Raw genomic sequence first — 26,815 nt, 5'->3', positions numbered from 1 at the left:
TGGTAAAGAAAAACTTCCTTAAATTGCTCAGCTGCAGTTCTTCATACACAGGGGCATATTCAGCAAGTGAACTCTCAGACAGTTGAAATATTAAAGCAGCTATGGGGAGATGCAGTGCCTAGCTTTGCCAAAGAGAAAGAAAACACATTTTTACTTTTATCAAGGTACACTGTCAATGTCATGCTGCTCAAAGCTGCTTCACCCTCTGTGCTGTTCATTGATTTTTTCATCATTTATCCTCTCAGAGAGGTTGAAAACTGCTTCAATTAGGTAAAAAGCCCCTTTGGACTTCCTTCAGTCTTAAAGCAACTTGTTGTTTTCCTATTCAGACTCTTCATAACTTCCAGAAACAGGGCTTATTCAGTCAAAAAGTCTGGATTTATTTCTTAACTAAAGTATTTGCACTGTCTTTTCTTTTTCTTTACTCAAATTTCTCCTTCCACAGCGCACCCCTACCAATGCACCCCTTGGTAGCTGTCAACAATTTCTTTCTGTCCAAGGGAGTAGAAAAAGGAATAAATCTTCACAGTCAGACCAAACGTCTTGTCCAGCTGCCTTCAAAAGGCAGAAATTTACAGTATACGTTCTGCCACATTGCTTTATAAGTGCTGCACTTTATCAAGAGCAATGTATTGACAGATTCCCATCAGGTGTGCCAGGGTTCACAGGAGCTGTAGAAATTATTCATGTTGTTTAGGGAAAGATGACTTTTTTTTAAGTGCAAGAGATCAAAAGCTGATGCTTCCCTTTCATTCTCACTTCATTTCCTACAATAACCAAATCAATTTTGTTGTCCAGTGCATGATGAGTAATCTCAGATACTTGTAAACTACTGAAAAAAAAAAATGGGCAAAATTCATGTGGTCTTCAAATAATTTTTGAGTGGAAATATTTTCCCATTGAGAAGAACTACTTTTCTTCATTATCTGCATTTCCTCTCCGAGGAGAACTACCCTCCCCTTGTTATCTGCAAAGTTTCCAACATAAATATTTCGGTTGTTGAGAGGTTTTCTTTTTGGGGTGGGAGCATGGGGAGCAGGGTGCTGGCAAAGAAATAGCTGAAATTTCACTCAAAAGTCCTTTTAACATTTTTTTGCAAAGTAAAACCAGCTTTTCAGCAGCCATAGCAACTATTCTCTGACTCCTGCTTTGAATAAACCTTAAAATGAAACTTAATTCAAGCTGGCAAGTTTTGCCTGACTTCAATTTATACCTAGTTGGCTCCATATTTCTAGGGAGGGCTGTTGTCATCGCGTAATCTTTGCTTAAACACAGCCCAGGTTCCAGGTTTTCTTTTAAGAAGTCCCAAGCAGCCTTACTCAGTAGTCCACTGTACGATATATCAGGCAGGCCTGGGTAGACCTCGGTATTAGACACTTACTTGAGCCTCTGCTTCAACTCACATCCAAACCATGTCACATTTTATGAAAGGCACATATATACTCAGTTTGCTTTGGCAAGTATTTTCCATTTTCTGAGCTCACTGTTCTCAAAAGGAGAGGAAAAAGTGGCTGAAGGCTTACACAAAACCTGGTTTGGGGAAGAAGCTATTTTTTTTACCTATTCAGGAATGCCGGGCAGGTTGATTGAGCAGTGGATGTTGATGCCACCCCCAACCTCTCTTCTGCACCCCTGAAGAAAGGCTGGTTACTAACACAAGTTCCCTATTGACTTTTTTTTCTTTAGGTCTACAATAAACAGTTTCTTTGCTGGGTCTTGATTTAACTATTATAGGAGGACGAGCCTCAGCTCATCCTGGTGCTGTGCTACGGGGCGACTGGTCTGGCCGCTGGGGAGATGAGACAGCAGCTGAGTGCAGCAGTTAGGAGCATCACCGCACCGAACCAGGAGCCCTCCAGCCCTGGGGAGGCTGCCTTGGGGACCGATGGGCAGCCCTGCCTTGGGGACCGATGATGGGCAGCCCTGCCTTGGGGACAAGGGGACAGCAGAGGGTACAATGAGAGTCTGACACAACTCAGAAATTATCGTGCATAGGTTGAACCAAGCTTGGGGCATGCACCCAGCCTCCAAGGCCGCAGTGGGTAAGAATATTAAATCCTTTTTCATTTCTCACTGGTCTGACCTAATAATTTTGAGGGTTTTTCTACTTTAAAGAGTACTAGCTCCATTAAAACAAAGCCTTTTCAGTTTAAAAGCTCTTTAGATAACCTGGGGCATCCCACCAGGGAAGCACTAAGCAAATCACCTCAGACCACATCCCATCAAAAAAACTGTTGGAGGATTTTTCTGTCTTCCATGTTCAAATATGAATAGTCAGCAGAACGAAATGCCCTGAGATTGCAGTAAAACGGAGTTGTAGCTCTTCTGTTGAGCTAAAGCAAGCAGGTAGCAAATGAAACTATCATTAAAAATGAAAGAGCAGCATGCAGCAGACTGCGCTTTAATTGATTATTTTTGTTTTCATGACAAGGATTCAAGCTGTGATCAGATGAGCAGTGATTTGTGGCTGTTCTTGATCAGAAGGACAAAAGCCATGCTATCTGCAGGGAACGAGGAGGACCGACTACTGAAAGGCATTGGCGATGCCTCAACTGCTCATTTTCATTTCAAATCAATGATATTTGAAGCCAAAGATACTCTAGCTGTTTAATTTCCCCTTTAATTGTCGGAGGGGCTGGGTGGTATGATTGCGGTCAGGCAGGGCCGGGAGCAAAGGCTGTGCCCGTTCATGGCAAGCAGCAAGTCGAAGGTGGGCTCCCGACGGCTGCCCGCTGGAGCTGCGCCAGGCAGCAGAGGGAAGCGCCCAGCCCCGGACGGGCAGGCAGCCTGCCGGAGCACACAGCCAGCATCGCCGCCTGCCCCTCTCCCGCCAGAGCCCCCACGGAGCGCTTTCCCGCTCATACCCAACCAACACTGTGGTGGTTGGGGTGGTACTTTTTGACAAGCCACCTGCATGCTCAACTTTGCTGCAACAGGGTCACAGTAGCTTCAGTGAGGACCAGGAAGGCTCTTGCAGGAGGATCTTGGAGAAGCGAGGGCGAGGCAGGACCATGGCCATGAATGCAGTGCACCACAAGAGGACCGGACATGTGTGCACCGGCTGGTGTTCCCAGCTGGCTGAAGCTTGGTCCCTGAGACAACAGGGGTACTGGTGGGACCTAGCAGGCGTGCAGAGGTCAGCAGGCTGCTAGCACAAAGTGGCGGCGGGCACCACGCGGTGCAGAAGCGAGCAGTGCTGCGATACAGGTTGCTTGCGAGCAATGGTTAGATACCAGGTAGGCAACAGCGTTATCCTCAACCCTACTGTCGTCCAAACAGTGAGGAAACGTTTGGTAGGGCTGATGTTAAATGTGATCGAAGTGCTCAAACTAAGACATCTAGCATGAAGAAAGAGGCCAGGGTCTGATTTTTCTGGGTGCTCCTATTTCCACTCCCTTTCTCCTTGCAGTCCTTGCAGTCAGAGCAACCATACCTTTTACTCACCCAAGCCAGGCACCTAGTCCAGGTCTCATTCCCTTGCCTTTTCCTGACAGCAACATGAGCACTCCTCACACCTTCCTGTAAAAATACATCTGGGTAGAGAATGGCATTTCAGTATCTGTTTATGCCATGAATAAAATAACGTATATTTCAAATGTGTTGGAGAAGGGAATGTTGATTCAGGAACACTGATACATTATTGTAATTTATAAAAATAAATTATTATTTTTTATGTAATTTTATTTTCATACAACATGAAGTTGTAATATATAAATACATTATGTGCAATCATATACTAGATAATATATAATGTAATGTGCAGTATGGTATTGTAACATATATTACATAACTATAATAAATGTATTATAAAACAATACGTGTGTGTATAACAAATCTATTGTTGAATTAAGTTAAAGTCATTAATTTAATTAGCATTATTTAGTGTTACTGAAAGGAATGACTCTGACCGAAAGTGGGAGATCCGAGTGGCCATTATTGCCTTGTTGCTTAGCACAGTTTAGGATGCAAGCACATATAGCAGAAAACTACAGCTGCATTACTGCAGCCCTACATCATTCCTCCTGAGAATGCAGCCTATGCTTTTACTCCAACTATTGTACCTTCTCCCCTGAAACATTTCCCAGACCAAATAGGGTGGGGGACAGAAAGCTCCTCGTCATCATCTTAAACCCAGGCTTGTGGGAGTCAACTATGTGCTACTTTTTGCGTATCTTTCGTCTCTCCCTCTCTTTTCTCTTTTCTTTTTTTTTTGAAGCTAAACAGATGTCATAGTGAAGAAAGGAAAGAATATGCATTTCATTCATTGACACCTCTCAAAAACGTATTTTAAAGTTGTTAAAAGTGGCTTTTATTTTTGGCTTTGCATTATGAATAATACCTACATCCTTCACTGAACTATGTTCTAAGCTGAAGTAGAGAAATATTTTAGAAGTAGCTGTGACTGATACTCTTTGGGCCAGTCCCTAACTCTTACTAGAAATGTGTTATGGTCTACTCATTTTTACTACTAGCCATTGCCTATGTCACAGAAAAATATTCCAGCAGTGGTGACCGCCGTTTTCTACTGTGATTCCCCTCCAGTCCCTGGATGCTGAGCGTCCACATTGTGGCAATATCTTGGCACGGAGCTAGGCACCTGCACAGTTAAAAGTGTATTACTTCTCTGTAGGGTAAGGGCTGTACCACCTCATCTCATCTGTGGATTGTCACAAAGGTGGTTTGTAACAAGCAGTCAGCAACCAGCACAAAAAAAGAAAGGTCAAGACCTTCCAGTTACGTTTTTTCTTCTTCTTTCCTGAAACATTTACATGGAAGAATGTTGTTTCTGAGCAGCCTTATGTTGTGATCTTTCCAATTAACACAGCACTTCAGCAGCATTCATTGTAAGGTGAGATAAATGCTGTATTAAATTTTTTCGTAGGAAATGAGATAACTCCTGATACTTGAATTTCATTCCACATCCCTTCAGGGAAGGAGGATAGAGTTTATATTATAAAATAAATGAGTATTCACTGTTTCACATCGGCATCCAACATCTGAGAGTCAGCCACAGAAACTGGCAATCCCAGCTCCTTTTGCCACACGTTCAGATCCAGAGTGATGCCTATTATTGATTTCAGAGACTGAGTCCAGTCTAAGTGACAGCTGCCACCCCACTGCAGTGGTCTCTTGTGTAAAATGAGCAAGACTGAAAACTGCATGCTCCTTGGAATGGAAACACAGGGCAAGCCCCAAAAAAGATTGACCGGTCACGCTGAAACAAAACTATTTCTATGCAAGCTTAAATGCAGCTGGGTAGCTGAAGATCAATTACATGAGGAAAGAAAGCAGAAATGAAATCAGAGCTGAAATAATTTGAGTAAACAGAAATAGAAATAAAACCAGCCTAAGTAAACGTAGAATTGTTGCTCTACTTCAAAACTTGTGTCAAATCATTTCTCAAAACTGACATTTTCCTGCAAAAGATTTTGATTTTTCTGCTCCCTCAGAAACGTGCATCTGCTCCGCCTCCAGCCTGCTGCACCTGCTCTCAGGGAAAATCTATTGCAGTTTCTCTGCTGTAGGATCTGCAATGCACTGCTCCACTCTTTCCTTTATTGATACACATGTCTGGACTGAGCTTCCCCATGTGCCTGTCTGGATACCTGTCCCTCTGGCACCTCACCTGTGAGGCTACTGCCCAGGCTGTGCCCAGCAATCCCTGCTGTGGGTTTGGCTACCTCTGCTGTAGTGAGGACATGTTTGACAAAGTCATTGGGCTCCCACCTAAATGTCCCATATTGTATTCACTTCTCTTTTCAGTCTGTCCTCAAAGAGTAGAGAGCTGGGTGGCCTCCCCATCCCTCCTCCCTGCCTCTTTGTGTGCAGAGAAGCACGTTCTCCCCCATCCCCAACACGGCCATGGAGGACTTCCTTGGATTTCTGTGCATCTGAGGCTGACAACCCTGCCCCTAGTTGTCCTTGGTTCGTTCAGCTGTGATCCAGCACCCACGACTCACCTTCTCCTAAGCCACCAGGGCAGCAATATTCCCGTGCAAATATCAGTTGCAGGCCACCTCCCCCACTGCCCCGTTGCCCCCGTACAGCTGCGTGCAAACGAAGGGGTTGGTCCTGGCTGCTTCCACGCTGCTGGCTCTCTCTGGCAGTGTCTCTGGGAATCAGAAGATTGCATCAGACAGCCTGGGACAGGGAAAGAAGTCTTTTTTATCTTTGACGCTCATGATATAGATAGGATAATTATTCCAGGGGTTCACCGGGTTTTGGGCTGGGGAGCAGGAAGATTTCAGTGGTGTTGAGTGCAGAGGTCAATATTTCAGCCTTTGCCCAGATGGAAATCTATTGACTTTTGCAAAAGAACAGCAGGAGCAGCTATTATGTTTATTTTAACTTTGGGGGTTTGTGATTAGCTGCTTTCCAGAATAAAGCAAGACTGGTACAGAGATCAAAGGTGTGCAGAAACAATCATTTTCTGCAAATGAGACTGTATCCTACTTATTCAGGCTGAGAAAAAAATAATCTCTTCTGAAGGAAGCGTAACGCATTGTTCAGCAATCCAGGCATTTCTGAGAAGCGTTACGGATTTTATCTTAAAATTGCTTTTATAATTTTGATTAGTAAAAATTAATTAAGTCATGCTAACCTGACATGTGTGTCCATCTAAGTAGTAACACGGGAGCTGCTGGAAACAGAATAAACAATTAGTCCAGTTCTTGTCATCACAAGATGTAACGCACAAAAGCCATGTGAAAACTGTCAGGTGGATACAACATCATTGCAATATACATGGTCAGCCTGTCCTACTTTTCCTGATCTAGTTACACATCACATTCTGGAGAGAAAAGGTGAGTAAAAAAGCCAGCCCATACTGGATCTCACAGTCTTCACCCTTACCTAGTTTGAGGGGGAGAGAAATTTCTGTCTGGCTTGCCCACAGCTGATGATGAACATAACGAGATTGAGTCTTGGTAATCTCTGCCATCATCTGCTCTCAGAGCAGAAACTACACATGCAGTCACAACTCCGACTCGGACCTTTATTCTTTACAATGTGGCTGTTCCTCACAGTGCTTTCTTGTTTTTGTCAAAGGGTCCAAGAACCGTGCACACACCGAGCCTGCTCCAGCTGAGTACAGACAGAGACGCCTTGGCCAAACCTGGCACCTCCAAAGTACACTTCAGTCCATATGGGGCCACCTTTATACCAGAGGCACCTTTCTTTCACTGATGTCAAGAGCTGTGACTGATTTGACATCTGCCAGTCCAGGGGCTGGAATTTGTCATCCCTTGCTATGCATCAACCCTGTGCGGTCCCCAGGAGCGTCGGCTGCTCCTGTGCTCCTCCCCTTCCTCCTGTGTTTGATCCCTTCTCCCTCTCGTCATCTTCTGACCCCATCTTTCTGTCTCAGGACCACTGTTATCTGTGCCTTGCTGTCGTGGAGCTACGAGGAGGGGATGACGGGGCAGGGAGGGAGGAAGCAGCACGGCTGCAGGACTCTGCAGAGCCAACAGCACAGGGTCCCTGGCAGCTGACTCAACCAAATACAGCACGGTGTTACTGCACAGCCAGATGAACGGCGGGCCAGGCTGGGCCGTAGAGAGGTGGAAGAAAGCCGCCAGATTCCCTGCATGACGTTTGGCAGCTCTGTAAACCACAGTACATGAAACAGTCCCTGTCAGACAAAGGGAAACAGGGGTGGTAAAGCAACCCCCCCCAAGCATCTGCCCCCCGCCGGGAGCTACCTCATATGACCTCCACTAGCTTTACACTGCAACCAGGCTTACCCTGGGGCTGAAAACCCCAGCTGGCTGTCAGAATGAAAGTCACTTTCTCACTGTTAGGAGCCAGGACAGGGTAGCTGAGGGAAAAGCCTTCGCGCTTCTGTGTTCCCAGTATCAGGCTGCCTCTGCTGGCTGGGCTGGAGAGCTTCCGTCAATCCAGGTGTTGCCTTTCCTTTTCATTTGTAAGTCTGTTTCTGCCTGTAGAAAATATTGCTGCTGGTCATTTTCGGCACCGCCAGCCTTCCAGCATTCATTGCCATTGGCAGCTGCAGGGAGTGACCGCAATCTGCCCGGTCGGATTTTACAGCAGCATTTTACACCCACCTTTGGAAAATCCACCCACCAACATCCTTCAGGGGCTTAGAGGGGCCTGTCGGGTGGCCCCTGGCTGAGGGAGGAAAGTCATGGACACTAGTACTGTGCACATGCCTGTGCTTTACATTTACAGGTGTTTGGGCACCTCAGGCTTTGGTGGGAGCAGTTGCATGGCTCACGAAGGGCTGCACGTCTCAGGAGGACGTCGTGTTGGGAACTGCATTGCTCGGGGGATCCTCTTACAGCCTTTTCAGAGCTCTGGGGTGACACCGTTCTGCCAGTCCTGCCCCAAATTTCACTTTTGATCCTTCAAGTCTGTTTACACTCAAGGCATATTAATTTCCATAGTTTTTCTGTATAGTAGACAACTCTTGATTCACATCCTTGGCTGCTTTTCCCACTGTCTCTGATGTTGTTACTAAAGTTTGCATGTAGATCTTTTTACAGTTCGTTCAGTAACGAACACCTGCATTTCAAACTGACATCTAGTCACTACAGATATCCAAAAAATAGTGTGTTTTACAGACTTGCTTTTAATGCTGATTGCCTCCGTAATAAAGAAGAATGCTACTGGGGAAAAAAAAAATTGCTTGCCTCTGAATTCCTTATTCAAGGGTATCAGCTTCACATTACAGAGAGGCAAGTTAAGGACATACACTATACCATTAGAAAACATCCATTAAAGCTAAAATTGAAGCTAAAATTACATGCTTTTAGTGACTGCATTTTATGCGGTGGTATCACCCCTTGGTGAGCTGCCTGTTGGAAATCTGGATGACGCCTCAGCTTAATCTTTAAACCTCCAGAGTTATCTGCCTAACAAACCAAATTAATCTCTGTGATTTATGTATTTGTTATTACAAAAAAAAAAAAAAAAAAGAAGGCTCAAGAGGAACATGATCAGAGTTTACAAAGAACTCCAAGGTTACAATAGTCTTTATGTAATAAATGATCCATCCTGGGATCCAGCTGGGAATGGGGTAATGGCAAAGGACAACATACTTAAAACTTCAAGAAAGCATTTCTAACGATATTTTTGGACATTTCTGCTCTACCAAAGCCTTGAATAACCCTAGCGACAAAAATATTATTTCCCCCCCTACCCCCCCATTCCCTTATTTGATACTCATTATCCCCTTCTGTTGGACACACAGCCACACCACTGACCACAGGTGGGGACTGGATTTGAGAAAGGTCATAGCTTTCTCAAATCAAGGTAACTGGTCATAGCTTTCCAAGGACCTCTGGCTTCACACCTAGGTACAATCAGCTGCAGTCATCAAGCTCTACCTTCAGGTGGGAAAGCAGGGGTCCAAGAAAGGATACGCAAGGCTCTGCAAACAGCTTGCAGAGTTTTCTGTGCTTTCTGAACTGGCTTGCTTTCAAACACAAAATCAATTTCAAAGTTTTCCAGTCCTTCTTGGTGTCTGCAAGAAGTTTGGGAATGCCTGGTGTCGGGAATTGTTTTTAAATCAGCACTACTTTCCACACCGCCCTGTAAAATACTATCTAGAATAAAGATCCCCAGACTAAAGAGGATAATCCCAGTTTGCATTGTGGCTATTCAAGTTAAGGCCAAAAGCCCAAGAGAACTTCAGTGATATCTGATATTTGTGTCAGGGCTCAGGGAGCACACAAGATTTTTTTGGTCTGAAAAAACAGGCCACACTTGTAAAAACTTTGCAAGCTTGCATAAAAAATTCTGACAACTCATTTCTTTTGTAATGTCTTTGTAGGTGCTTGGTGCTGTTTGTGTGCCTGGCTGTTCTGTGCTACTGTGCATCTGGGTAGTGCAGACCATCCAGCTTCAGTCATTTGCGTCGCAAGAGGATCAACAGGTGATAAGTAATGGAAGCATAAGAAGATTAACTTTATTGATAATATGTGCACAGTTTTGACATCACAAAATTGTCAATGATGATTTTTACCATCAAAAGAGAATTCAGGAACAGACTACAATTTAACATTAATTAATGTACACAGCCATAAGACAGGTAAATATGAATATTTAGTTACAGGTGAAAAAACTGAGTTGCTGGAGAAGTTAAAGAGGCTTCTTAAAGATGTCAGCATGAGGTTCCATATTTGCTGTATCTTCACTTTTTTTTTATCGGATACATATGTTCCACACTAAGTGCTGTTTCCAGTGACTTATAAACTTGCCTTAGGATGTGGCAGGAAAGTGTGGGCTCTTAATATAACCTGTCTCATCAGGAATAGAAGAAAGGCCTGAGCTACACTCCTTTTCTTTGGTGGATTTCTAAATAAGAATGTATAGGACTGCCTTGCATGTGTTGCACCTGAATTAGAAAATAAAGCCCTAGAACTTCCAGTAATATCTGAAAGCTTGATATTAATTGGGAAAAAGCACATCCCTTTAGAGGTTAATCTAATGATTAATTACCCTAGCTGTTCTAAATATGCAAGTTATCTATACATTATAAATAATATTCATCTAAATATGCTCAAAATATACAACATGTTCTATCAAAATGTCCCTAGCTTTAATTTGCAGCCATTTTACTGGGTTGGATGGAAACTCCTGATCCTGTAATACTTCCACCTATACCCGTGGTGACGGTCATTTAACTATCCACCGTGGCCCCGGCTTGTGTTTTATTCACTGCTTCTCAAAACAGACTCCCCTAAATAGTGCCTATGGCTTAGTATCTTTATTCCTAACATACTTAGGAACTTGCATTAAGCTATGTGAAAATATGGTTTATTTGCTTGCACAGTGTGCTGTTTTTGTAGCTTTTCCTTGTCTTTATTTATTAATTCCGTATTTTTTTGTGTCAGCAACTTCAGCATTTTTTTTTTCCTGACCAACACAAAAAGCACTAAACAACATAGGAGTGAAAACAGGTTTCTGTGGAAGCCTATTAAAAACACTCTCTCCATCCAGAGGAGAATTCCTTGCTAGTGACCTATCAATTAGCCAGTGTTGATCTGTTTCATACCGGTGGTATTGTTTTAGCTTTGCAGTGAAATTGCTAAGCGATAGCACATGGAATGTGAGAGGGGAATAACAGGGCACTAAACGGCATGTCCGAGTTCATACAGGTTAATGGTTATTCCTTTCTCAAGGATCACAGCGATAGTTCAGCTTATAGTTCAGCAGATAGTTCAGCAGAGAATTTTCCTAATTATGTGCAGATTTATAGCATCCTGGTTCCGCAGGTAAATTTATAAATGCTTGAGGGAGATGATGGACTGTTCATATTTGCTCAAGTATTCTCACATTTCCTGCTGCTGAGGTGGATAATGCCAAAGTCGATTTCTGCACTACATTACGGAAAAAAGGCTTGAAAAATCTATGCTTTTTGCCAAAGCTGTTGATGAGCTATGACATGACAAAAAAAATTAGAGAATACGTCAAAATGTGATACGCTTTCGGCCAGCCATCAGAAAGAGCGTGCTTGAATTTGCTTCAGATTTTTCTTTGGTGACAGACCACGCAGGCAAAACTGAGACCACACTTACAGGTGAGATGGGGAGCGAGTGACATTTTTAACTCAAAACTATCACTGTGAGATACAGGATGATCTCTTTTGAATAAACCTCTAGGTTAGAGGTTAGGGTTTGATGCTTTCTTTTGCCACAAGACAAGTTTTGCATCTCAGGGAAGTTATCGGGGGCTAGATTTATAAACAAATGTAGAGCTCTAACTCCCTGCAGTGAGAGCAATTCAGCCATGTACCTTGATAAAACTGCTCCTTAATCTTGCCATGCCACTGCCCGCCCCCCATGGGTAAGAAGGGATTGTACCACCTCTTCTTCTTCATCCTGCCTGCTGATGCTCCGAGAGCTGGTAGGTGGGACCCCTCTCCCACCACATTGCCATATTCTGCACAGTGCTGAGAGTGAGGATCAGGTGTGGGTGGGTCAACCAGAAGGTGAGCACATCCACTGGTGCCTCAGTGTGGGCAACCAGTGCCACCCAGCAAAGTCAAATTACAGAAAAGAAAGTTCAGGAACCAGTTTATCCCAGCTGTCAGACCTCACTCGGCAGCCCTCAGTGGCTGGAAGCCTCCGTTAACCAGCCGGCACAGGTAGGCTTAGGGCTGGTTAGCAGAGCTGAAGTGCGGTAAGGGCATCCCCAGCGTGCAGGTACATATAACCCACAAAGTACCGCAGTGTTTATTGTAAAACTAAGGTGCCATCTTCAATCTATTCTCGTGAAGGAAGTGTATCTGGCTTTGCCAGCTGCCCGGGGCTTCTCTTGAACAAAGACTGCCCCTCACAACAATTCGTGGACTAGATTTATGATCTGGATGTGATTCAGACTTAGAAATAATTTCAAGCCATTCACCTGTAAAAGGGTAAAAGGTCACTTAGCCGTCTCACCTACTAGCACTTGTAAGAAAGAGCCACAAGAATATTCCTGCGTATTACATGACATTTCTTTCCTGATGACATATGTAAATATTCACCATTTTTTTATTTGTTTGTTTGTTATTCTCACACGAGGTCTTCTAATCCTATTTAACACCAGGACGGAGCTGCAGCAATAGAAATCGCTGCATAAACAATGATGCATTTCAATATTTACTTTAGACTCTGCTTCAGTCCTCTTGGACTGAAACTGTTTTGCAGCTGCATTCATTGTATTTAAACAGGCTTTCACAATTTAACACTTGCACAGAGTTAGGTAAATTAAATTCTATTTCACATGTTTGCACAAAGATAAAATTTCTTGGCAATAGCCTGTTTTGTTTGTTGATTTGGCTGAAGCAGATAGCATGACAAAAATACTGAACAAGAACATTTTAACTTTAATACTCATAGTGGATAGAAGCCAGACAGCAAAATAATATTTCTCTTTATTTTTTAGTACTCTAGGTTTTTGGTGAGGAAAAGGTCATTATTGGTTGGTTACTAGTTGGTTCAAAAGCCTGTTGGGCTATTGCTGAAGTTAATTCAAATTAATAACTGGCTAAAGTGTCTAATGTTCTTGCAGAAATTTTATTTGGTGCAGAGATGAAACCAAGAGTTTATTATCATATGGACAAAGCAGACTGAAGCCTACCATCTGGACACGTCACTAACAAACACCAACCTCCAAGTACAGCTTCCATTTCTGATATGCATTGACTCTGCTATTAGAGGGACACCATGGTGGTGATGCTGGTGGTAATCTTGGAAGTTGGCTCACTTATGTGTAAGGTCTCACATTAGATGAGGCAATTGCTCGCTTTTTAACAACAGCTCTGAGTTCACTACATCAGGTCCGTTTTATTACTCATAAACTTGTAAGACTCCTGGCCTAGAGCCCACAGCAGAGGTGCCTTGTTACTGCTGGTCAGTATTTTTTTCCTCCTGAAATACTAGTTCAACTTTGAATCAGTGCCTAGTAGAGATTTGTGGTTCTTAGGAAAAACAGTTTTATTTGAAATGGGAGAAATTGTTCTACTGTGCTCAAATACAGTGGTTCAAAAGAACTGAAGAGCAGTTGATACCACAGCAACAGGAAGGGGAAAACCTAGAGGTCCAGAAAGAAAGAAAAAAAGGAAGAAATCCATCATTCCCAGAGTGTCTTCTAATTTGTTTTGGAGATTTGTTTTCACTCCTCACACACAACCCAGAGATAAGCTGTTTACATAAAGGATAAGAAAAAAAATTACTCTTCAGCATATGAGGAGATCTGGTGGACATCCACCAGGGGAGCTGATGCTCTAGGCTGCTGATCTCCTGGGAGCTGCCTGTGAGTAGGGATGCTTTAAGAGGAAAAGTTTCATGCATGGTGCTTTAGTTTCTGTTAGCATCAACTTGGCTCTCACTGAAACTTCACAGAGCACAGTTTTGGAGCAGAAATGTCAGAACAGTTTGTTAGCAATCCAGTGGTACCCCTGTTAATGATGACTAATTGGTCCCTGCAAACCTGGTGATATTTTCTTTCACGAGGAAACTGAGAGGATCATAGAATCATAGAATCATTTAGGTTGGAAAAGACCTTTAAGATGATCAAGTCCGACTGTTAACCTAGCACTGCCAAGTCCACCACTACACCATGTCCCTAAGCACCACATCTACACATCTTTTAAACACCTCCAGGGATGGTGACTCCACCACTTCCCTGGGCAGCCTGTTCCAATGCTGGACAACCCTTTTGGTGAGGAAATTTTTCCTAATATCCAACCTAAACCTCCCCCGGTGCAACTTGAGGCCATTTCCTCTTGTCCTATCACTTGTTACCTGGGAGAAGAGACCGACCCCTACCTCTCTACAGCCTCCTTTCAGGTAGTTGTAGAGAGCGATAAGGTCTCCCCTCAGCCTCCTCTTCTCCAGGCTAAACAACCCCAGTTCCCTCAGCCGCTCCTCATAAGACTTCTGCTCCAGACCCTTCACCAGCTTCGTTGCCCTTCTCTGGACACGCTCCAGCACCTCAATGTCTCTCTTGTAGTGAGGGGCCCAAAACTGAACACAGTATTCGAGGTGTGGCCTCACCTGTGCCAAGTACAGGGGCACAATCACTTCCCTAGTCCTGCTGGCCACACTATTTCTGATACAAGCCAGGATGCCATTGGCTTTCTTGGCCACCTGGGCACACTGCTGGCTCATATTCAGCCAGTTGTCAACCAACATCCCCAGGTCCTTTTCCACCAGACAGCTTTCCAGCCACTCTTCCCCAAGCCTGTAGCGTTGCATGGGGTTGCTGTGGCCCAAGTGCAGGACCTTGCACTTGGCCTTGTTAAACCTCATACAATCGGCCTTGGCCCATCGATCCAGCCTGTCCAGGTCCCTCTGCAGAGCCTGCCTACCCTCCAGCAGATCAACACTCCCGCACAACTTGGGTTCATCTGCAGACTTACTGAGGGTGCACTCGATCCCTTCGTCCAGATCATTGATAAAGATGTTAAACAGAAGTGACTCCAATACTGAGCCCTGGGGAAAACACTTGTGACTGGCCACCAGCTGGATTTAACTCCATTCACCACCACTCTTTGGGCTCAGCCATCCAGACAGTTTTTTACCCAGCAAAGCATGCGCCCATCCAAGCCATGAGCAGCCAGTTTCTCCAGGGGAATGCTCTGGGAAACGGTGTCAAAATCTAAATCTAGGTAGACAACATCCACAGCCGTCCTCTCATCCACTAAGAAGATCACCTTGTCGTAGAAGGAGATCAGGTTGGTCAAGCAGGACCTGCCTTTCATAAAGCCATGCTGACTGGGCCTGATCACCTGGTTGTCCTGTACATGCCGTGTGATGGCACTCAAGATGATCTGCTCCATAACCTTCCCCAACACCAAGGTCAGGCTGACAGGCCTGTAGTTCCCTGGTTCCTCCTTCCAGCCCTTCTTGTAGATGGGCGTCACATTTGCTAACCTCCAGTCAACTGGGACCTCTGCGGTTAGCCAGGACTGCTGATAAAGGATTGAAAGTGGCTTGGTGAGCACTTCTGCCAGCTGCCTCAGTACCCTTGGGTGGATCCCATCAGGCCCCATAGACCTGTGTGTGTCTAAGTGGTGTAGCAGGTCACTAACCATTTCCCCTTGCATTATGGGGGCTTCATTCTGCTCCCCGCCCCTGTCTTCCAGCTCAGGGGGCTGGGTACCTGGAAAACAACTGGTCTTACTGTTAAAGACTGAGGCAAAGAAGGCATTAAGTACCTCAGCCTTTTCCTCATCCATCAAATTGATGTTGAACTCAATTTATATTGACTGGCTGAGTAACCCTTCAGATGCTTTTCTTCAGAGATAACACACTACTTAAACCAAAGGCTGTCAGCACCTACTGCTCAAATATTGAGGCAACTCATATTAACAACTCCCACACAGAAACCCCATTTTCTGTTTTGTGTTTATGTACCAGATCTCAGTCAGTGTGTGAGCTCTCAAGCATCAGTAAGAAACATGACCACAGGGAACGTGCAGAAAAAATATCATTACACACACACAAAAAGCTAAAACTATGATCTGACAGTGACTTCAGCAATCTTTGTCCCAGTCTCCCTTTGTCATGCTGGACTTCTATGTGCCTGTATGTGTATGTGCATTGGTCAAAGAGGACATGAGTCCAGATAGCCAAGGACATATACGTTTTTTCAGAAATAGGCTACAAACAGCAGGTAAAAAGCCATAAGGCAATTGTGCAGTATTTTGTCTTTCAAGCAGAGCCTTTTCATCTACAAACATCAGAGAGCAGAGATACACACATGAGAGAGTTATGCTACAAAAACCAGCCTTAAATCCCACTCACTATTGGTTGTGGAAAATGTGCAGGTGAAATAAATCAAATTAGCAGCACGAGTCTTTCTGCTTTTCCAGGAAAGCTTTGAGGAAGGTTCCTCATGGTGGCTAAAACAGCCTCCTGTTTAAATGCTATTATCTATAGTTTTTTCAGGTTGGTAACTGGCTGAGGTTGTCACAGACCTCTTGCAATATGATAGGAGTGCAGCTCTGTTGAATGTTGGGGTGCTTTTTGCTTGTTCACTTATTTACTTGGGGTTTGTGAGCATTTAAAAATTGTCTTTAATTTCTTAGCACATGCTGAACTCCAGATCAAGTGAATGTACTGCACAGGTACGATGGATGAACTTTCCTCTCTTGAGATTTCTTTGGCTTTGGCTTTGGCTTTGGTTGTTATTGTTTGGTTTTGTTTTTTATCAAGCTCTCCTATGAATTTTAATTACAAGGGCTGTGTAAGATTTGGGAATCTAAAACACAGGTTTCCATGGCATAAACACTTGTTAACATGGAGGGTTGCACTCATTTTTGTCTGCCTACCATGTTTTTGTTCTGAAAAATGTTTCTATCTTAATCTTAAAAACTACCAACACCCCAATAATGCTGTCTGCCCCTAAGTACCCACCTGAGCCTTCCAAAATCAAATGTTTGTTGAGGAACCAAGACATCTTGTCAGGTGGAGTCTACAGCAACCCAGTCACAGCCAACCAGGGAGTACACAGGTTTGAGACTTAAAATTCATAACCAGAAACCAGCTTCTGACTGAAAACAGAGAAGATGGAGGCAACCACACAAATGTCTGAAAACCTGTGCTGGAATAAGGGTTGCAAGACAGCAGCAACTTACTGCTCTAGCACAGGGCAACAGGTGGAGGGGCTTTGCAGTTACAGTGTGGGGGGGATTGCTATGCAGGAAGCAATCCCATTACGACTTGGAGAGTCCTAAGTCCTGGGAGAAAAAATAAAAATAAAAAATGAAGGATCATTTGATTCCATAGCAAGGAAAGGCTATCCTTTAAAAGGATTAGAGCAAAATAAGGAACAACTGAAGCACAAATATAGATGCTCTCAGTTACTGCCAGAAGAGAGGCTTAAAGATGCTTTTGGTCTTACCCGGCATGATGGCTCTTATTATGGTACATTAATTACTGTAATCTATGTGAGGAATTTATATTCCAAAACCACTCCCAGCGAACCAAGCTAGCTAACTTTCCTCTATTTTCATTTTCTACATAATTGCCACCAATGGGAAGAAGAAGATAATGCTTTCTTCAACCTGTGCCTTTCTGCAGCAAGGTGTATGTTAACAGCAACGTCTTTATTACTAGAAAGTGTCTTCTGCTCTAATCTGTACCTCAGGAGAAATCCTAGTTAAGGTTTCATGGGAAATCATAGGCGAAGGTGGGTTTATTATGGCTGTGGATAAATAATTGATGAGGTTTCAAAAAAACCACCCATACAAGGAATGGCCTTGGGAAGTTATGAATATTTCTAGGAAATCAAGGGTATGAATGACTAATCCATATTTGGGGCCAAATCATGAGATTTGAAAATATTTCTACGCATCTATGTGCTGTGGGTTGATGGCAAGTTTATGTCTGTTTTAATATCAAACACACTTATCATTTCATGGGATCAGGAAATCCCATAAACACAGCTTTAACTGTAAGCATTGACTTGAAGAGCACTCTTACAGAGGAATATAGTCTTACACTACGGCCCCTGAATAGCACCAGGCAGGAAGCTTCAAAGGGAATATAAAAAGGTAAAGAAGTTGATTTTTCTTTTCTTCTGTACAGAGACCAAATTTATCACTGCAGATCTTGGTATTACCTTGTGGTTTAGTAACGTTTCCACTAGTGCAAAAAACAAGCAAACAAAAAGTATGGCTTAGAAGATCACAGGTGTGTGACGGAGATTTGACTACGTGTGTTAAGTGTTCTGATTTGGGGAAAAGTGTTAAATGAGCACAAAAGGATGAAGTTCAGGTCATGCTGACATTAAAGACCTGAAAAAGGCAGTAAAATCCTTATAATTGAAACTGAAAAAAAGACACTAAGTCAGGAAGGAATTGTGAATACTAATCAAGGCAGTAAAATAATATCAGTATGAGTAATGGAGAGTAGAAAAGTGGTACCCCCCGAAACCGAGAATCCAATCTGATAAAAGCTAATTCATCAAGTTAAAACATTTAAAATACCCAAAAATGCCACTGGAGAGGGAAATATAGGGTGTAGACATATGATGGAAAAACAGTGTCACTACCCATCAATTGAGCTGCTGCTCTGTGTTCCAGATAATCAGTAAAACATTATGTTAAATTACCTCCCTGTAGTACTAAGTAAGTCAACGGACAGCCATTAGGATACAGATTGGGCGAGCTGTCTGAGTAGGTGTAAATCTGAAGTGAGCTCCGTGTCAGTGGCACGACTCTGCAGTTGTAACTGGCTTATATCCCTGCACCTATGCTTCTGTGCTCAAGCCACTGCACCGATGCTTCTTCTTAAATGTGAGTACCTTCAGCAGCTTTCCTGAGAAGTTTTGCTAAGGAAGCTGGTTTTGAAGGAGTTAATGGCAAGGGAAAGTTATTCCCTGTATAATTCTGTACAGGGATCATTTCCTCCCATTATTGCAATAACCGATGGCATTCTCCTGATACCAAACCAAAAGTGTTTACTGTTGCTAAAAATCTCTGAGCTCTATTTCAGTTATTTTATGTTGGCTACATCACTATTAAAAACCATTTTTCCCCTGTACAGGACATTTCATAGGACCATGACAAGAGAAAGCACTTTTTGGCACACAGATAGAAAAGCAATTTCTTCTGCAGGTGTACTGGCTTCAAAGCTTTATTTAAAATTTACTTAAATGTCCCATTTATTTGAAATTTGATATTTATTTGACTTTCAGTCAATGCCTACTGCTGCAGCTAACAAAAGGGAGAATTAATTCAAAACCATGGGCTTAGCGATTAGCAAATATGGTTGCTGAATCCTGGAACATATACTGTGTTACTGTTAATTACCTTCCATGATATTTTAAAATCCGAAGCTATTGTTGGATGAAGTTTGTGGATAAATCCTTTGGAGAAGAAAAAAGCACAAGTAACAGCTTCTTTCTGTATTATCAGCCTCTAGGATTGGATTGTGAGAATGCCGAGTGTTACACTGAATTTTTTTCTGAAATGATGTTATGAGACCACCATCTCTGCTCAGATGTTCATTTCAGTTGAGGAATGGCTATATTACATTCGGTTTAAGAACAATTAAAATACGCCAGACTCAGTATCAGTATAACAGTTTTTGCACAGCCCTTGATATCAGTTTTACAATACAAATTTTTAGCAGACTTCGGTACTGGTATAAAATCACTCCTTCAAAGTGACAAATCCGCAGCTAGGTAGAGCCGTAATCAGTTTCCCACAAGCAGAAAAGGCCAGGGGAGAAGTATGCAAAAAAGTGTCCAACCTGGATCCCAAGAGCCAACTGGAAACAAAAGGTTTATCTGTTCCTGGTACACCTCTCACTGCGCTTTCGTTTGCACCACGGAGCAGTCTCAAAGCATGCCATCTGGTGTGTTTGGTTTAGTTGGTTTTTTTTAAAATGAATGAGGGAAACGAAAGGGGTACACTCTAACTGGTAGTGGCGTTCAGCCTGTGGGACTAGTCTGGAGCTAGTCCAAAATCCAGGAGTTCAGCACCAGCTGTTTTGCTCTGCAGATCTGCTCCTGTTGCCCCGTTCTTCCTGCCAACACAGATGTTGCCAAAATGCCACCTGTACTGCGGCGCTTACTGCTTGCAAAAGCATTTTTCTCCCCCGATTCTGAGTAACAGTCACAACTTTGCACGAGTACCTGTTGCAACCAGCCTGCTTTTTGCTTGAGCAACTAGTTGGCTTGACTGTTCAGGTTACACCCCAACAGCCTTGCCCTTGGCAGTTCCCAAAAAGCCTCCAAGTTTCTGTGAAAGTTTACTGACAAGTTTGCCAAGCCTTCAGTCACATTCTTCTGCATTTCTGTTTCCACTTCTGCCTACCCTTGCTACTGCTGGGGTTGAAATCTTTGCCAAACTTCCCAGGTTAGCACATTTACCTCTTTGTACCATCCCAGTTAGAAAATGTTGTCGCATGGCAACACAATGCAAAGCATTCATTCAGTTGCACAGAACAGTCTAGCTAAAGGCCATTTCAGCTGCACACAGATTCATTTCTGTGGAGGAGAGAAAGAAAGGGAAAACATTCACAGATCCCAGAACCCTTCTTTATTTGGAAGAATGGCTTTTAAATGAAGTCAAGCAGTATCTTGTTTTATCATTCATTTATTTAGCAAAGAAAGGAATGAATTCAAATACCCCACACAATGAACACATATCTATTCCCTGATATCAAGATGCAGATTTGCTTGTGAACAATTTCAAATGAATCTGTTTTCTTACTATTGAAGTCATCTTGTACTGTGCATGGATTTGTGCAGAAGCAATATATTTTGGGCTCAATCCTGTAAACACATTAAAATAAGTAACTTGTTACATCCAGACCACTGAACTCAGCGTGGTTACTTATGCGATGAGTAAAAGCATACTCAAGAGCCTAGCTTTCGCCAATCTAAATTTAGGCATCCAAATGACAGTGAAAATTAGAAGTGTAACTCTCCAGGCTCAGTATAGTATTGGTGGAGACACACGAGTCCTCGCCAGGATGTAACTCTGCCCATCTAAGGATGTTCTCCCAGACGAGACATAGAGGGTGCTGGTGGCAGCTACAATCAGAAGTTGGTCAGATGCCCCAAGCAGAGTGAGACAAGCTTGGACTAAATTGTTTACAGAATTGATCTCATACAGCAAAGCCATTATGCATACAATTATCTTTAGGAATGTGCTTATGTTGCGCTGATTTTAATAAAACTGGTCCCACATTTAAAGAAGTGAATATATTTATTCTATAACTATAAGGAAAAAAATATTGAAGCATTTATTCCCATTAACATTTTTGTTGCATCTGGGACCTCTTACTTTCTTTTCTGGTTTGAACAGCCATATGGTCTGATGCTCTGAGAACTTTCTTCACTTAACATAAGTGCTTTGGTAGCTCTTGATTTGTACATTGACGTGGCATTTTCCCACAGGTTACTGTGGAGTTCTGGTAGAGCTGACTAAATGCACAGTGTCCTACACCCATCTGAGACTTTAATCAGTACTGGATAGCCTGGAAATCAAAGCCATTTAAGCCTCATTCTTTCTACCACTCTCTTATGAAAATCCTAATCCTAGTCAAAAATCTCTTGATTAGTTTTAGCCAAACCACACTGCTCCAACAGCAGGTGACTGCGAACGGCTGGAAAAGCTTCCACGTAAAGTGACTTTAAATGACCATAAAGGTCATCAGACTCAAATCAAAGTACAAGATAAATCTGCAAGCACAGGAGTCCATTTTCTAAGCAACTGAGGAACGTACGCTATGTATCAGACATGAAAATAAGCTCAAAATGTGTACTCAAGCACAATTCTACTTTGAATTATCCAATGAAAGTATATACTGTACAGGATCTGACTGGCAATCCTGCTTTCTCCTCACTCCATGTAGCAGGGCTACACAGAAACAGCTTTACTCAGAGAATTTTGATCTATCTGCTGATATGTTTGCATTCAAAATAGAGAAACATTTTTAAATTTATGCAATCAGTGCAAAAGGGATTTAGTAATATTAACTATTGGCATCAGAGGTAATACAATTAGTTATCCAGAAAAGATCACCTTATCCAAGGGAAAGGATAAGGGATATTTAAGTATGGCATTTAATGGGCAAGGGGGTTGATTCTCCCTTTCCAAGAACAGAACAATGACGTAAGAACCAAATTTTACCCTTGTGTAAATTTGAGAGCTCCATCAGCTTAAAAAAGATTTGTAGGCAAATGCCCACTTTGTTACAGTTTTGGCAAAAGAAAAATAAGAGCTTTCATGAAGAAATCTGCTTTTCACCAAAATGTGTGTAGCTTATTTTAGAAAAAATGCTAAATAAAGTAAATTGAAAATTAATAGAGACTGCTCTTTGCTTCGCTCCATGTATTAGGAAAGGCTGTATTAAACCACCTGGGCATCTGTGTAGACCTCAGATGTGAAAATACTGATATAGGCAGTGCATCTGGGGTCCTCTAAAATTATCCAAGACACAAACATCTAATGGCTTTAAAACCCGTTGTCTCAGAATCTACCTTGACAAGGAGATCTTGCCATCAGTTTTTTCTCATTGAAGCGCCGTGAAATTTCCATGTTTACCCTACTGCTTTAGAGAGAGGTTTGAACATACCTCTGCCTGTGATTTAGAACAATGTAATTTAGGAAGCTAAATCACCAAAAAAAAAGAGTTTGAAAGAAGTACTTTTGTGACAAGTTGGCATGATGTTTAAATGACATCACATGGGAGCTGCTCAAAGATCTGGAACACCTGAAATACTCCTTTGGGAGATGGAAATGTGAGCAGACTGAGCATCTGCCAAATCCACTTCTACCTATGATCACGCAGACTTAACCTAGGGTATTATTACTGCATATATAACACATATCTAACATATGTATCTATCCATGAAAAGAATGGAAAATAGATCACTGTAAAGATAGGTGTGCCTCAAACTACTGAAGAGTTTTTTAAAAAAGCTAATTTCAGATAATTTTAATTAAAAAAGGTTAAAATAAAAATACATAGTTCAAATATTCGTAAGATATTGGTCTCGTAACTAAGTCTAAATATAAAATCCGTAAGTCAGACTAATGTGCTCTTAGGACAGGGGCAGAGAGGAACAGTGTTGTGCATATGTGTGTATGTGCGTGCGCTGCTTTTTCTTGGCAGTGGCAGCAATATATATTTTATTTTCTTTATCTTATTTAAATGTAAAATTTTTTCTTTTGGCATGAACAGAGTGATTCAGATACTGGACTGGTTATGATTTGGAGAGCTTTTTCCCCCTCTATCTTTTTCACTGAGTTTTCTTGCAGAGAAAATTTCTCTTACCCAAGGGCAATCAGCTAATTTCTTCCTGAAAAACCAAATCTAATGTACAGTAAAAAAAAAAAGACAAATTATAGAGAACCAGTATTATTATACTTTCTGGAGACGAACTGGTGCAAGGGTGGAGTGCTTTCTTTTGACTGAGTTAGTAACAGGGAGAACTATTCAGCCGGAAAAAATAGGCGGCTGATCTTAATTATTTTCATAGATGGTAAATGTGTGTTCATTTTACTGCACTTGCTTTGCATTTTTTCATTTTACTGCAGAACAGAGTTAGGAAGCATAGTGCTACATTCAGATCTATCCCCATTCAAAAATGTTGCTCATTGCTGTCATTAGATACAGCGTTTGTCCTTGCTATGTAAGTGGCTCGACCGCCAAAGTGGTGCCCAAATGCAGTCTCACATGATCAATGTTTCTTGGTACTTTTTGCTTTTTTTGTACATAGTTTTGAATCATTACAGTATGTACATATTTTTCTCTATTTGCCTATGATAGCATAACCTAATGATCAACGGCTCTAAACACAGAATGGAAACATTTCCACTCTGCTTCTCCTTGCATACCTTCCCGGTATTCTGGTGCGATGATCTTTGCATCTAGCATGCTCAAAAAAATGGAAGTCCAATTCTTTAATCCTTAATATTCACTTTTAATTTCTTTTCACAAGCTTCTGAGAATAGCAAATGCTGCCTTACTACTAAGTACTCTGGAAAATCTGGCCAAATCCCTGCCCTTTTCTTTTTAGCTTTACATCTGGAATTTCAGATACAAAAATAACAATGTCATGAATGTGGGTGAAGACAGACAGAACAAAGAAAAAAGGTATAAAAATCCTTTGTGTTTCCTCACCTGCCACTACAAAAGGAATTAAAACTGATAACTTAAAACTCAAACATTATTTTAAATATTTACATCAAGGAAGTCCAACAAGACATTCACTGAAAACACGGTAAGAATGTTCCTCTAGGGGCTGACCAGCGTGGGTCGGGCATGGCAGCAAGATGAGACAACACTTTGCAAATACATCTGCGTTTTCTGAGCCAGCTTTGTTTGTCAGACACGTGCGTACGAAGTAAAAGCCGGAAAGAGAAAAGCAGATCCATGATTACGCCTACGTACCCCCGAGAGCCTGAGAAGGCACACAAAACGCGGTGCGGTCGTACCTTTCTGTGACCAGCCTGACGGCCAGTGCGACAGCAGAGAGACGAGCGGGCTCCCGTACGCGCGCAGCGGGGAGAGGAAGCCTGTGGGGACCCGCGACTCGTGCAAACCCGCACGCTGCAGCAAGGCTGGTTTACTAACGACACACAGAAAAACCTTCCAGCGTGCCTCTCCTGTATCTGCCCTCTTCCCTCGGCCTCCCTGTGGGACGTGCCCTTCCACACCCTCCCAAAAATTTAAACCCAACTAAGTGAAGGCTTTACGGGCTTGGCTCGCAACTGGAAACCACCGACGCTGTAGCTTTCTGGGTTAATTACAAGATTGTTTCCCTCCGTACGGCCTTAGTCTCCGCACTCTGAACAGCTGAACTGCAGCCGGAGTGATTGACAGCGCAGGAAGATCTGCAGCCCTACAGAGCCCAGAGCTGCCCCACAGCATCGCTAAACCACCATGTTTCTTCCCGTCGTCGTTCCCAGCACCCTGCGAGCTCTTTTTGGTGGTGTGAGCTTCAGGAGACCGCGCAGAGGGCTCCGTGGCTAACAGCAGAGCTCCCTTTTCAAACCTCATGGAAATAAAAGACAATGCCTAAAAAGAAAATTAGATTTGTACTCCTGGCGCAGCTTTAAGGGGTAACTTTCTTTTTTTTTTTTTTTTTTTTTAAGCTCAGGAATTACTTAGTCACTTGTTAGAGAAATCTGACTGGAAGTTTATGAAACTGAGTGAAGCGATGCAATCCTCGTGAGTGGTCCAGCGACACCGAGGGGCTAGAGCTGCACCCAACGCTGAAGGCCAACCTTGCATTCTGCAAAGAAAACATCATGTCACAAACAGGTGTTGGGCTTTTGGCAACAATGGGACATTGATGGCTTGGATCGTGCTTGAAATGTCTCTGAACTTCATCTCTGAAGCCTCAATCACATGAGCAGTCAAGTAGCACAGGCCTTGGGGACTGGGGAGTTACAGGAGGCCAGAAAATACACAAGCCCATTAGTACTCGTCATAATTATTGAAATCTGTAAAATAGGTGTTAGAATAAGTCTTTGCAGTAAGATGTGGATTGAAGTATTTGTTTCTCTCCTCCAGAATCAGGTTGTTTTTGTTAAATGCCTGTGAAAAAAAGAGAAAGAGATAAGAAAATGGGAAGGACAGAAGAAAGGTAGCCACTAAGTGCTCTTTCAGCAAGTCAATTTTTGTGGCAAATATCTGTGCACAGTAAGTCAGTCAAAAATGCATTGACAAATACCTGCACATTTACAAAAACTTGCATTTGCATGTGTCTGCTTACATAATAACATTCCTACAAAAAGCAATGCTACTCAATAAAGTAGAGCCAGGCAGTTTTCCCCGAATATCATAAAACTAACTTTATGACTAAAACTACTTTTTACTCATACATATTCAGTTCTTCTTATTAGAATGATTCACTCACTTTTTTTACTGAATAAGAATTATTTTCTCTTTACTGCATTAATTCCTTGATTTTCAAATGCAATATGTAGGACAAATGTCTGAAGGTCTTAAGAGTTAAATCCTGTTTTTTTAAAAGTTATATGGGTATTTAGAGTACAAACCTTCAAAGGTGTTTTTTTTTTTTCTGTAGCTATCCAGAGAGATGATTAGTGGAATTTGCACACTTTAAATTAGGTACATATTCCACCACTGATTACAAACTCTAGACTTTTCTTGCCATTTTTAATGAAATTCTTTAAAATGTTTTTAATTAGAAAGAAAAATGCAGAAATTAAAAACTGGATTATCCAAGGTAGGATTTAAGAAAAATCCTCATTTACAAAAAGCTTTGCAGCTGCATGAATAAACTGTGTAATCTGAAGATACTGAGCTAGGTATTTTCAGAACACTCATCCTTCCTTAATTCAGTAGATCTGAAAAGCAGAGCTATTCTAAAAGGTCATAAAAAGAAAATAGCTGTTTGGGAACAATAATCATATGATATAGATATCATGCCAGACTCTCAGCTAATGTAAATCTGTACTGCTCATTTACAGAATATTTTGCGTATGAACACTAGCTGAGAGTCTGACCCAGAATATATTCACCAGATACATCTCCTGTATAAAGACATAGTGCAGGAAGATGAACAGTGCCCTTGACACCATATCATTGGAGCCAAAGGGTTATCTTGAATATATGTCATGATGATTGTTAATGGCCCTATTTACTTCTTGAACAAGCCACTAGGGAACACAATTAGGAAAAAAAAACCCACCAAACAAAACCTGAGTGGTCTGTTTTTTTTCAGGAAAGGCTGCTGCTGTGTAAATTACGCATACGCACAAAATCTAACTTCCTGTGTAACAGGGATTGACAAAGGAAAGGATCTGTAATTACAATGCTTCAAGTGAAATGTATTTTCGTTATTAACAATCAGCATAATTTGAGCCCAAACGCCA

At 42.3% G+C, this 26,815-nt stretch overlaps 1 protein-coding gene across 2 annotated transcripts in view; it reads right to left on the bottom strand.

Moving 5' to 3' along the window:
* Positions 1 to 20,538: 20,538 nt before the first annotated feature.
* Positions 20,539 to 26,815, bottom strand: part of SEMA5A (semaphorin 5A) — a 348,813-nt gene continuing 342,536 nt past the window's right edge. For both annotated transcript variants that reach the window (XM_075494040.1, XM_075494041.1), the window contains exon 23: positions 20,539 to 25,511. In XM_075494040.1, the coding sequence (XP_075350155.1) occupies positions 25,392 to 25,511 (120 nt within the window). In that variant the 3' untranslated portion in view covers positions 20,539 to 25,391. The remainder of the gene's footprint in view (positions 25,512 to 26,815) is intronic.

The sequence above is a fragment of the Mycteria americana genome, chromosome 2, assembly GCF_035582795.1.
Source record: "Mycteria americana isolate JAX WOST 10 ecotype Jacksonville Zoo and Gardens chromosome 2, USCA_MyAme_1.0, whole genome shotgun sequence".
In the NCBI taxonomy this organism is placed as follows: Eukaryota; Metazoa; Chordata; class Aves; order Ciconiiformes; family Ciconiidae; genus Mycteria; species Mycteria americana.
This window is presented reverse-complemented; position numbering and strand designations above follow the sequence as displayed.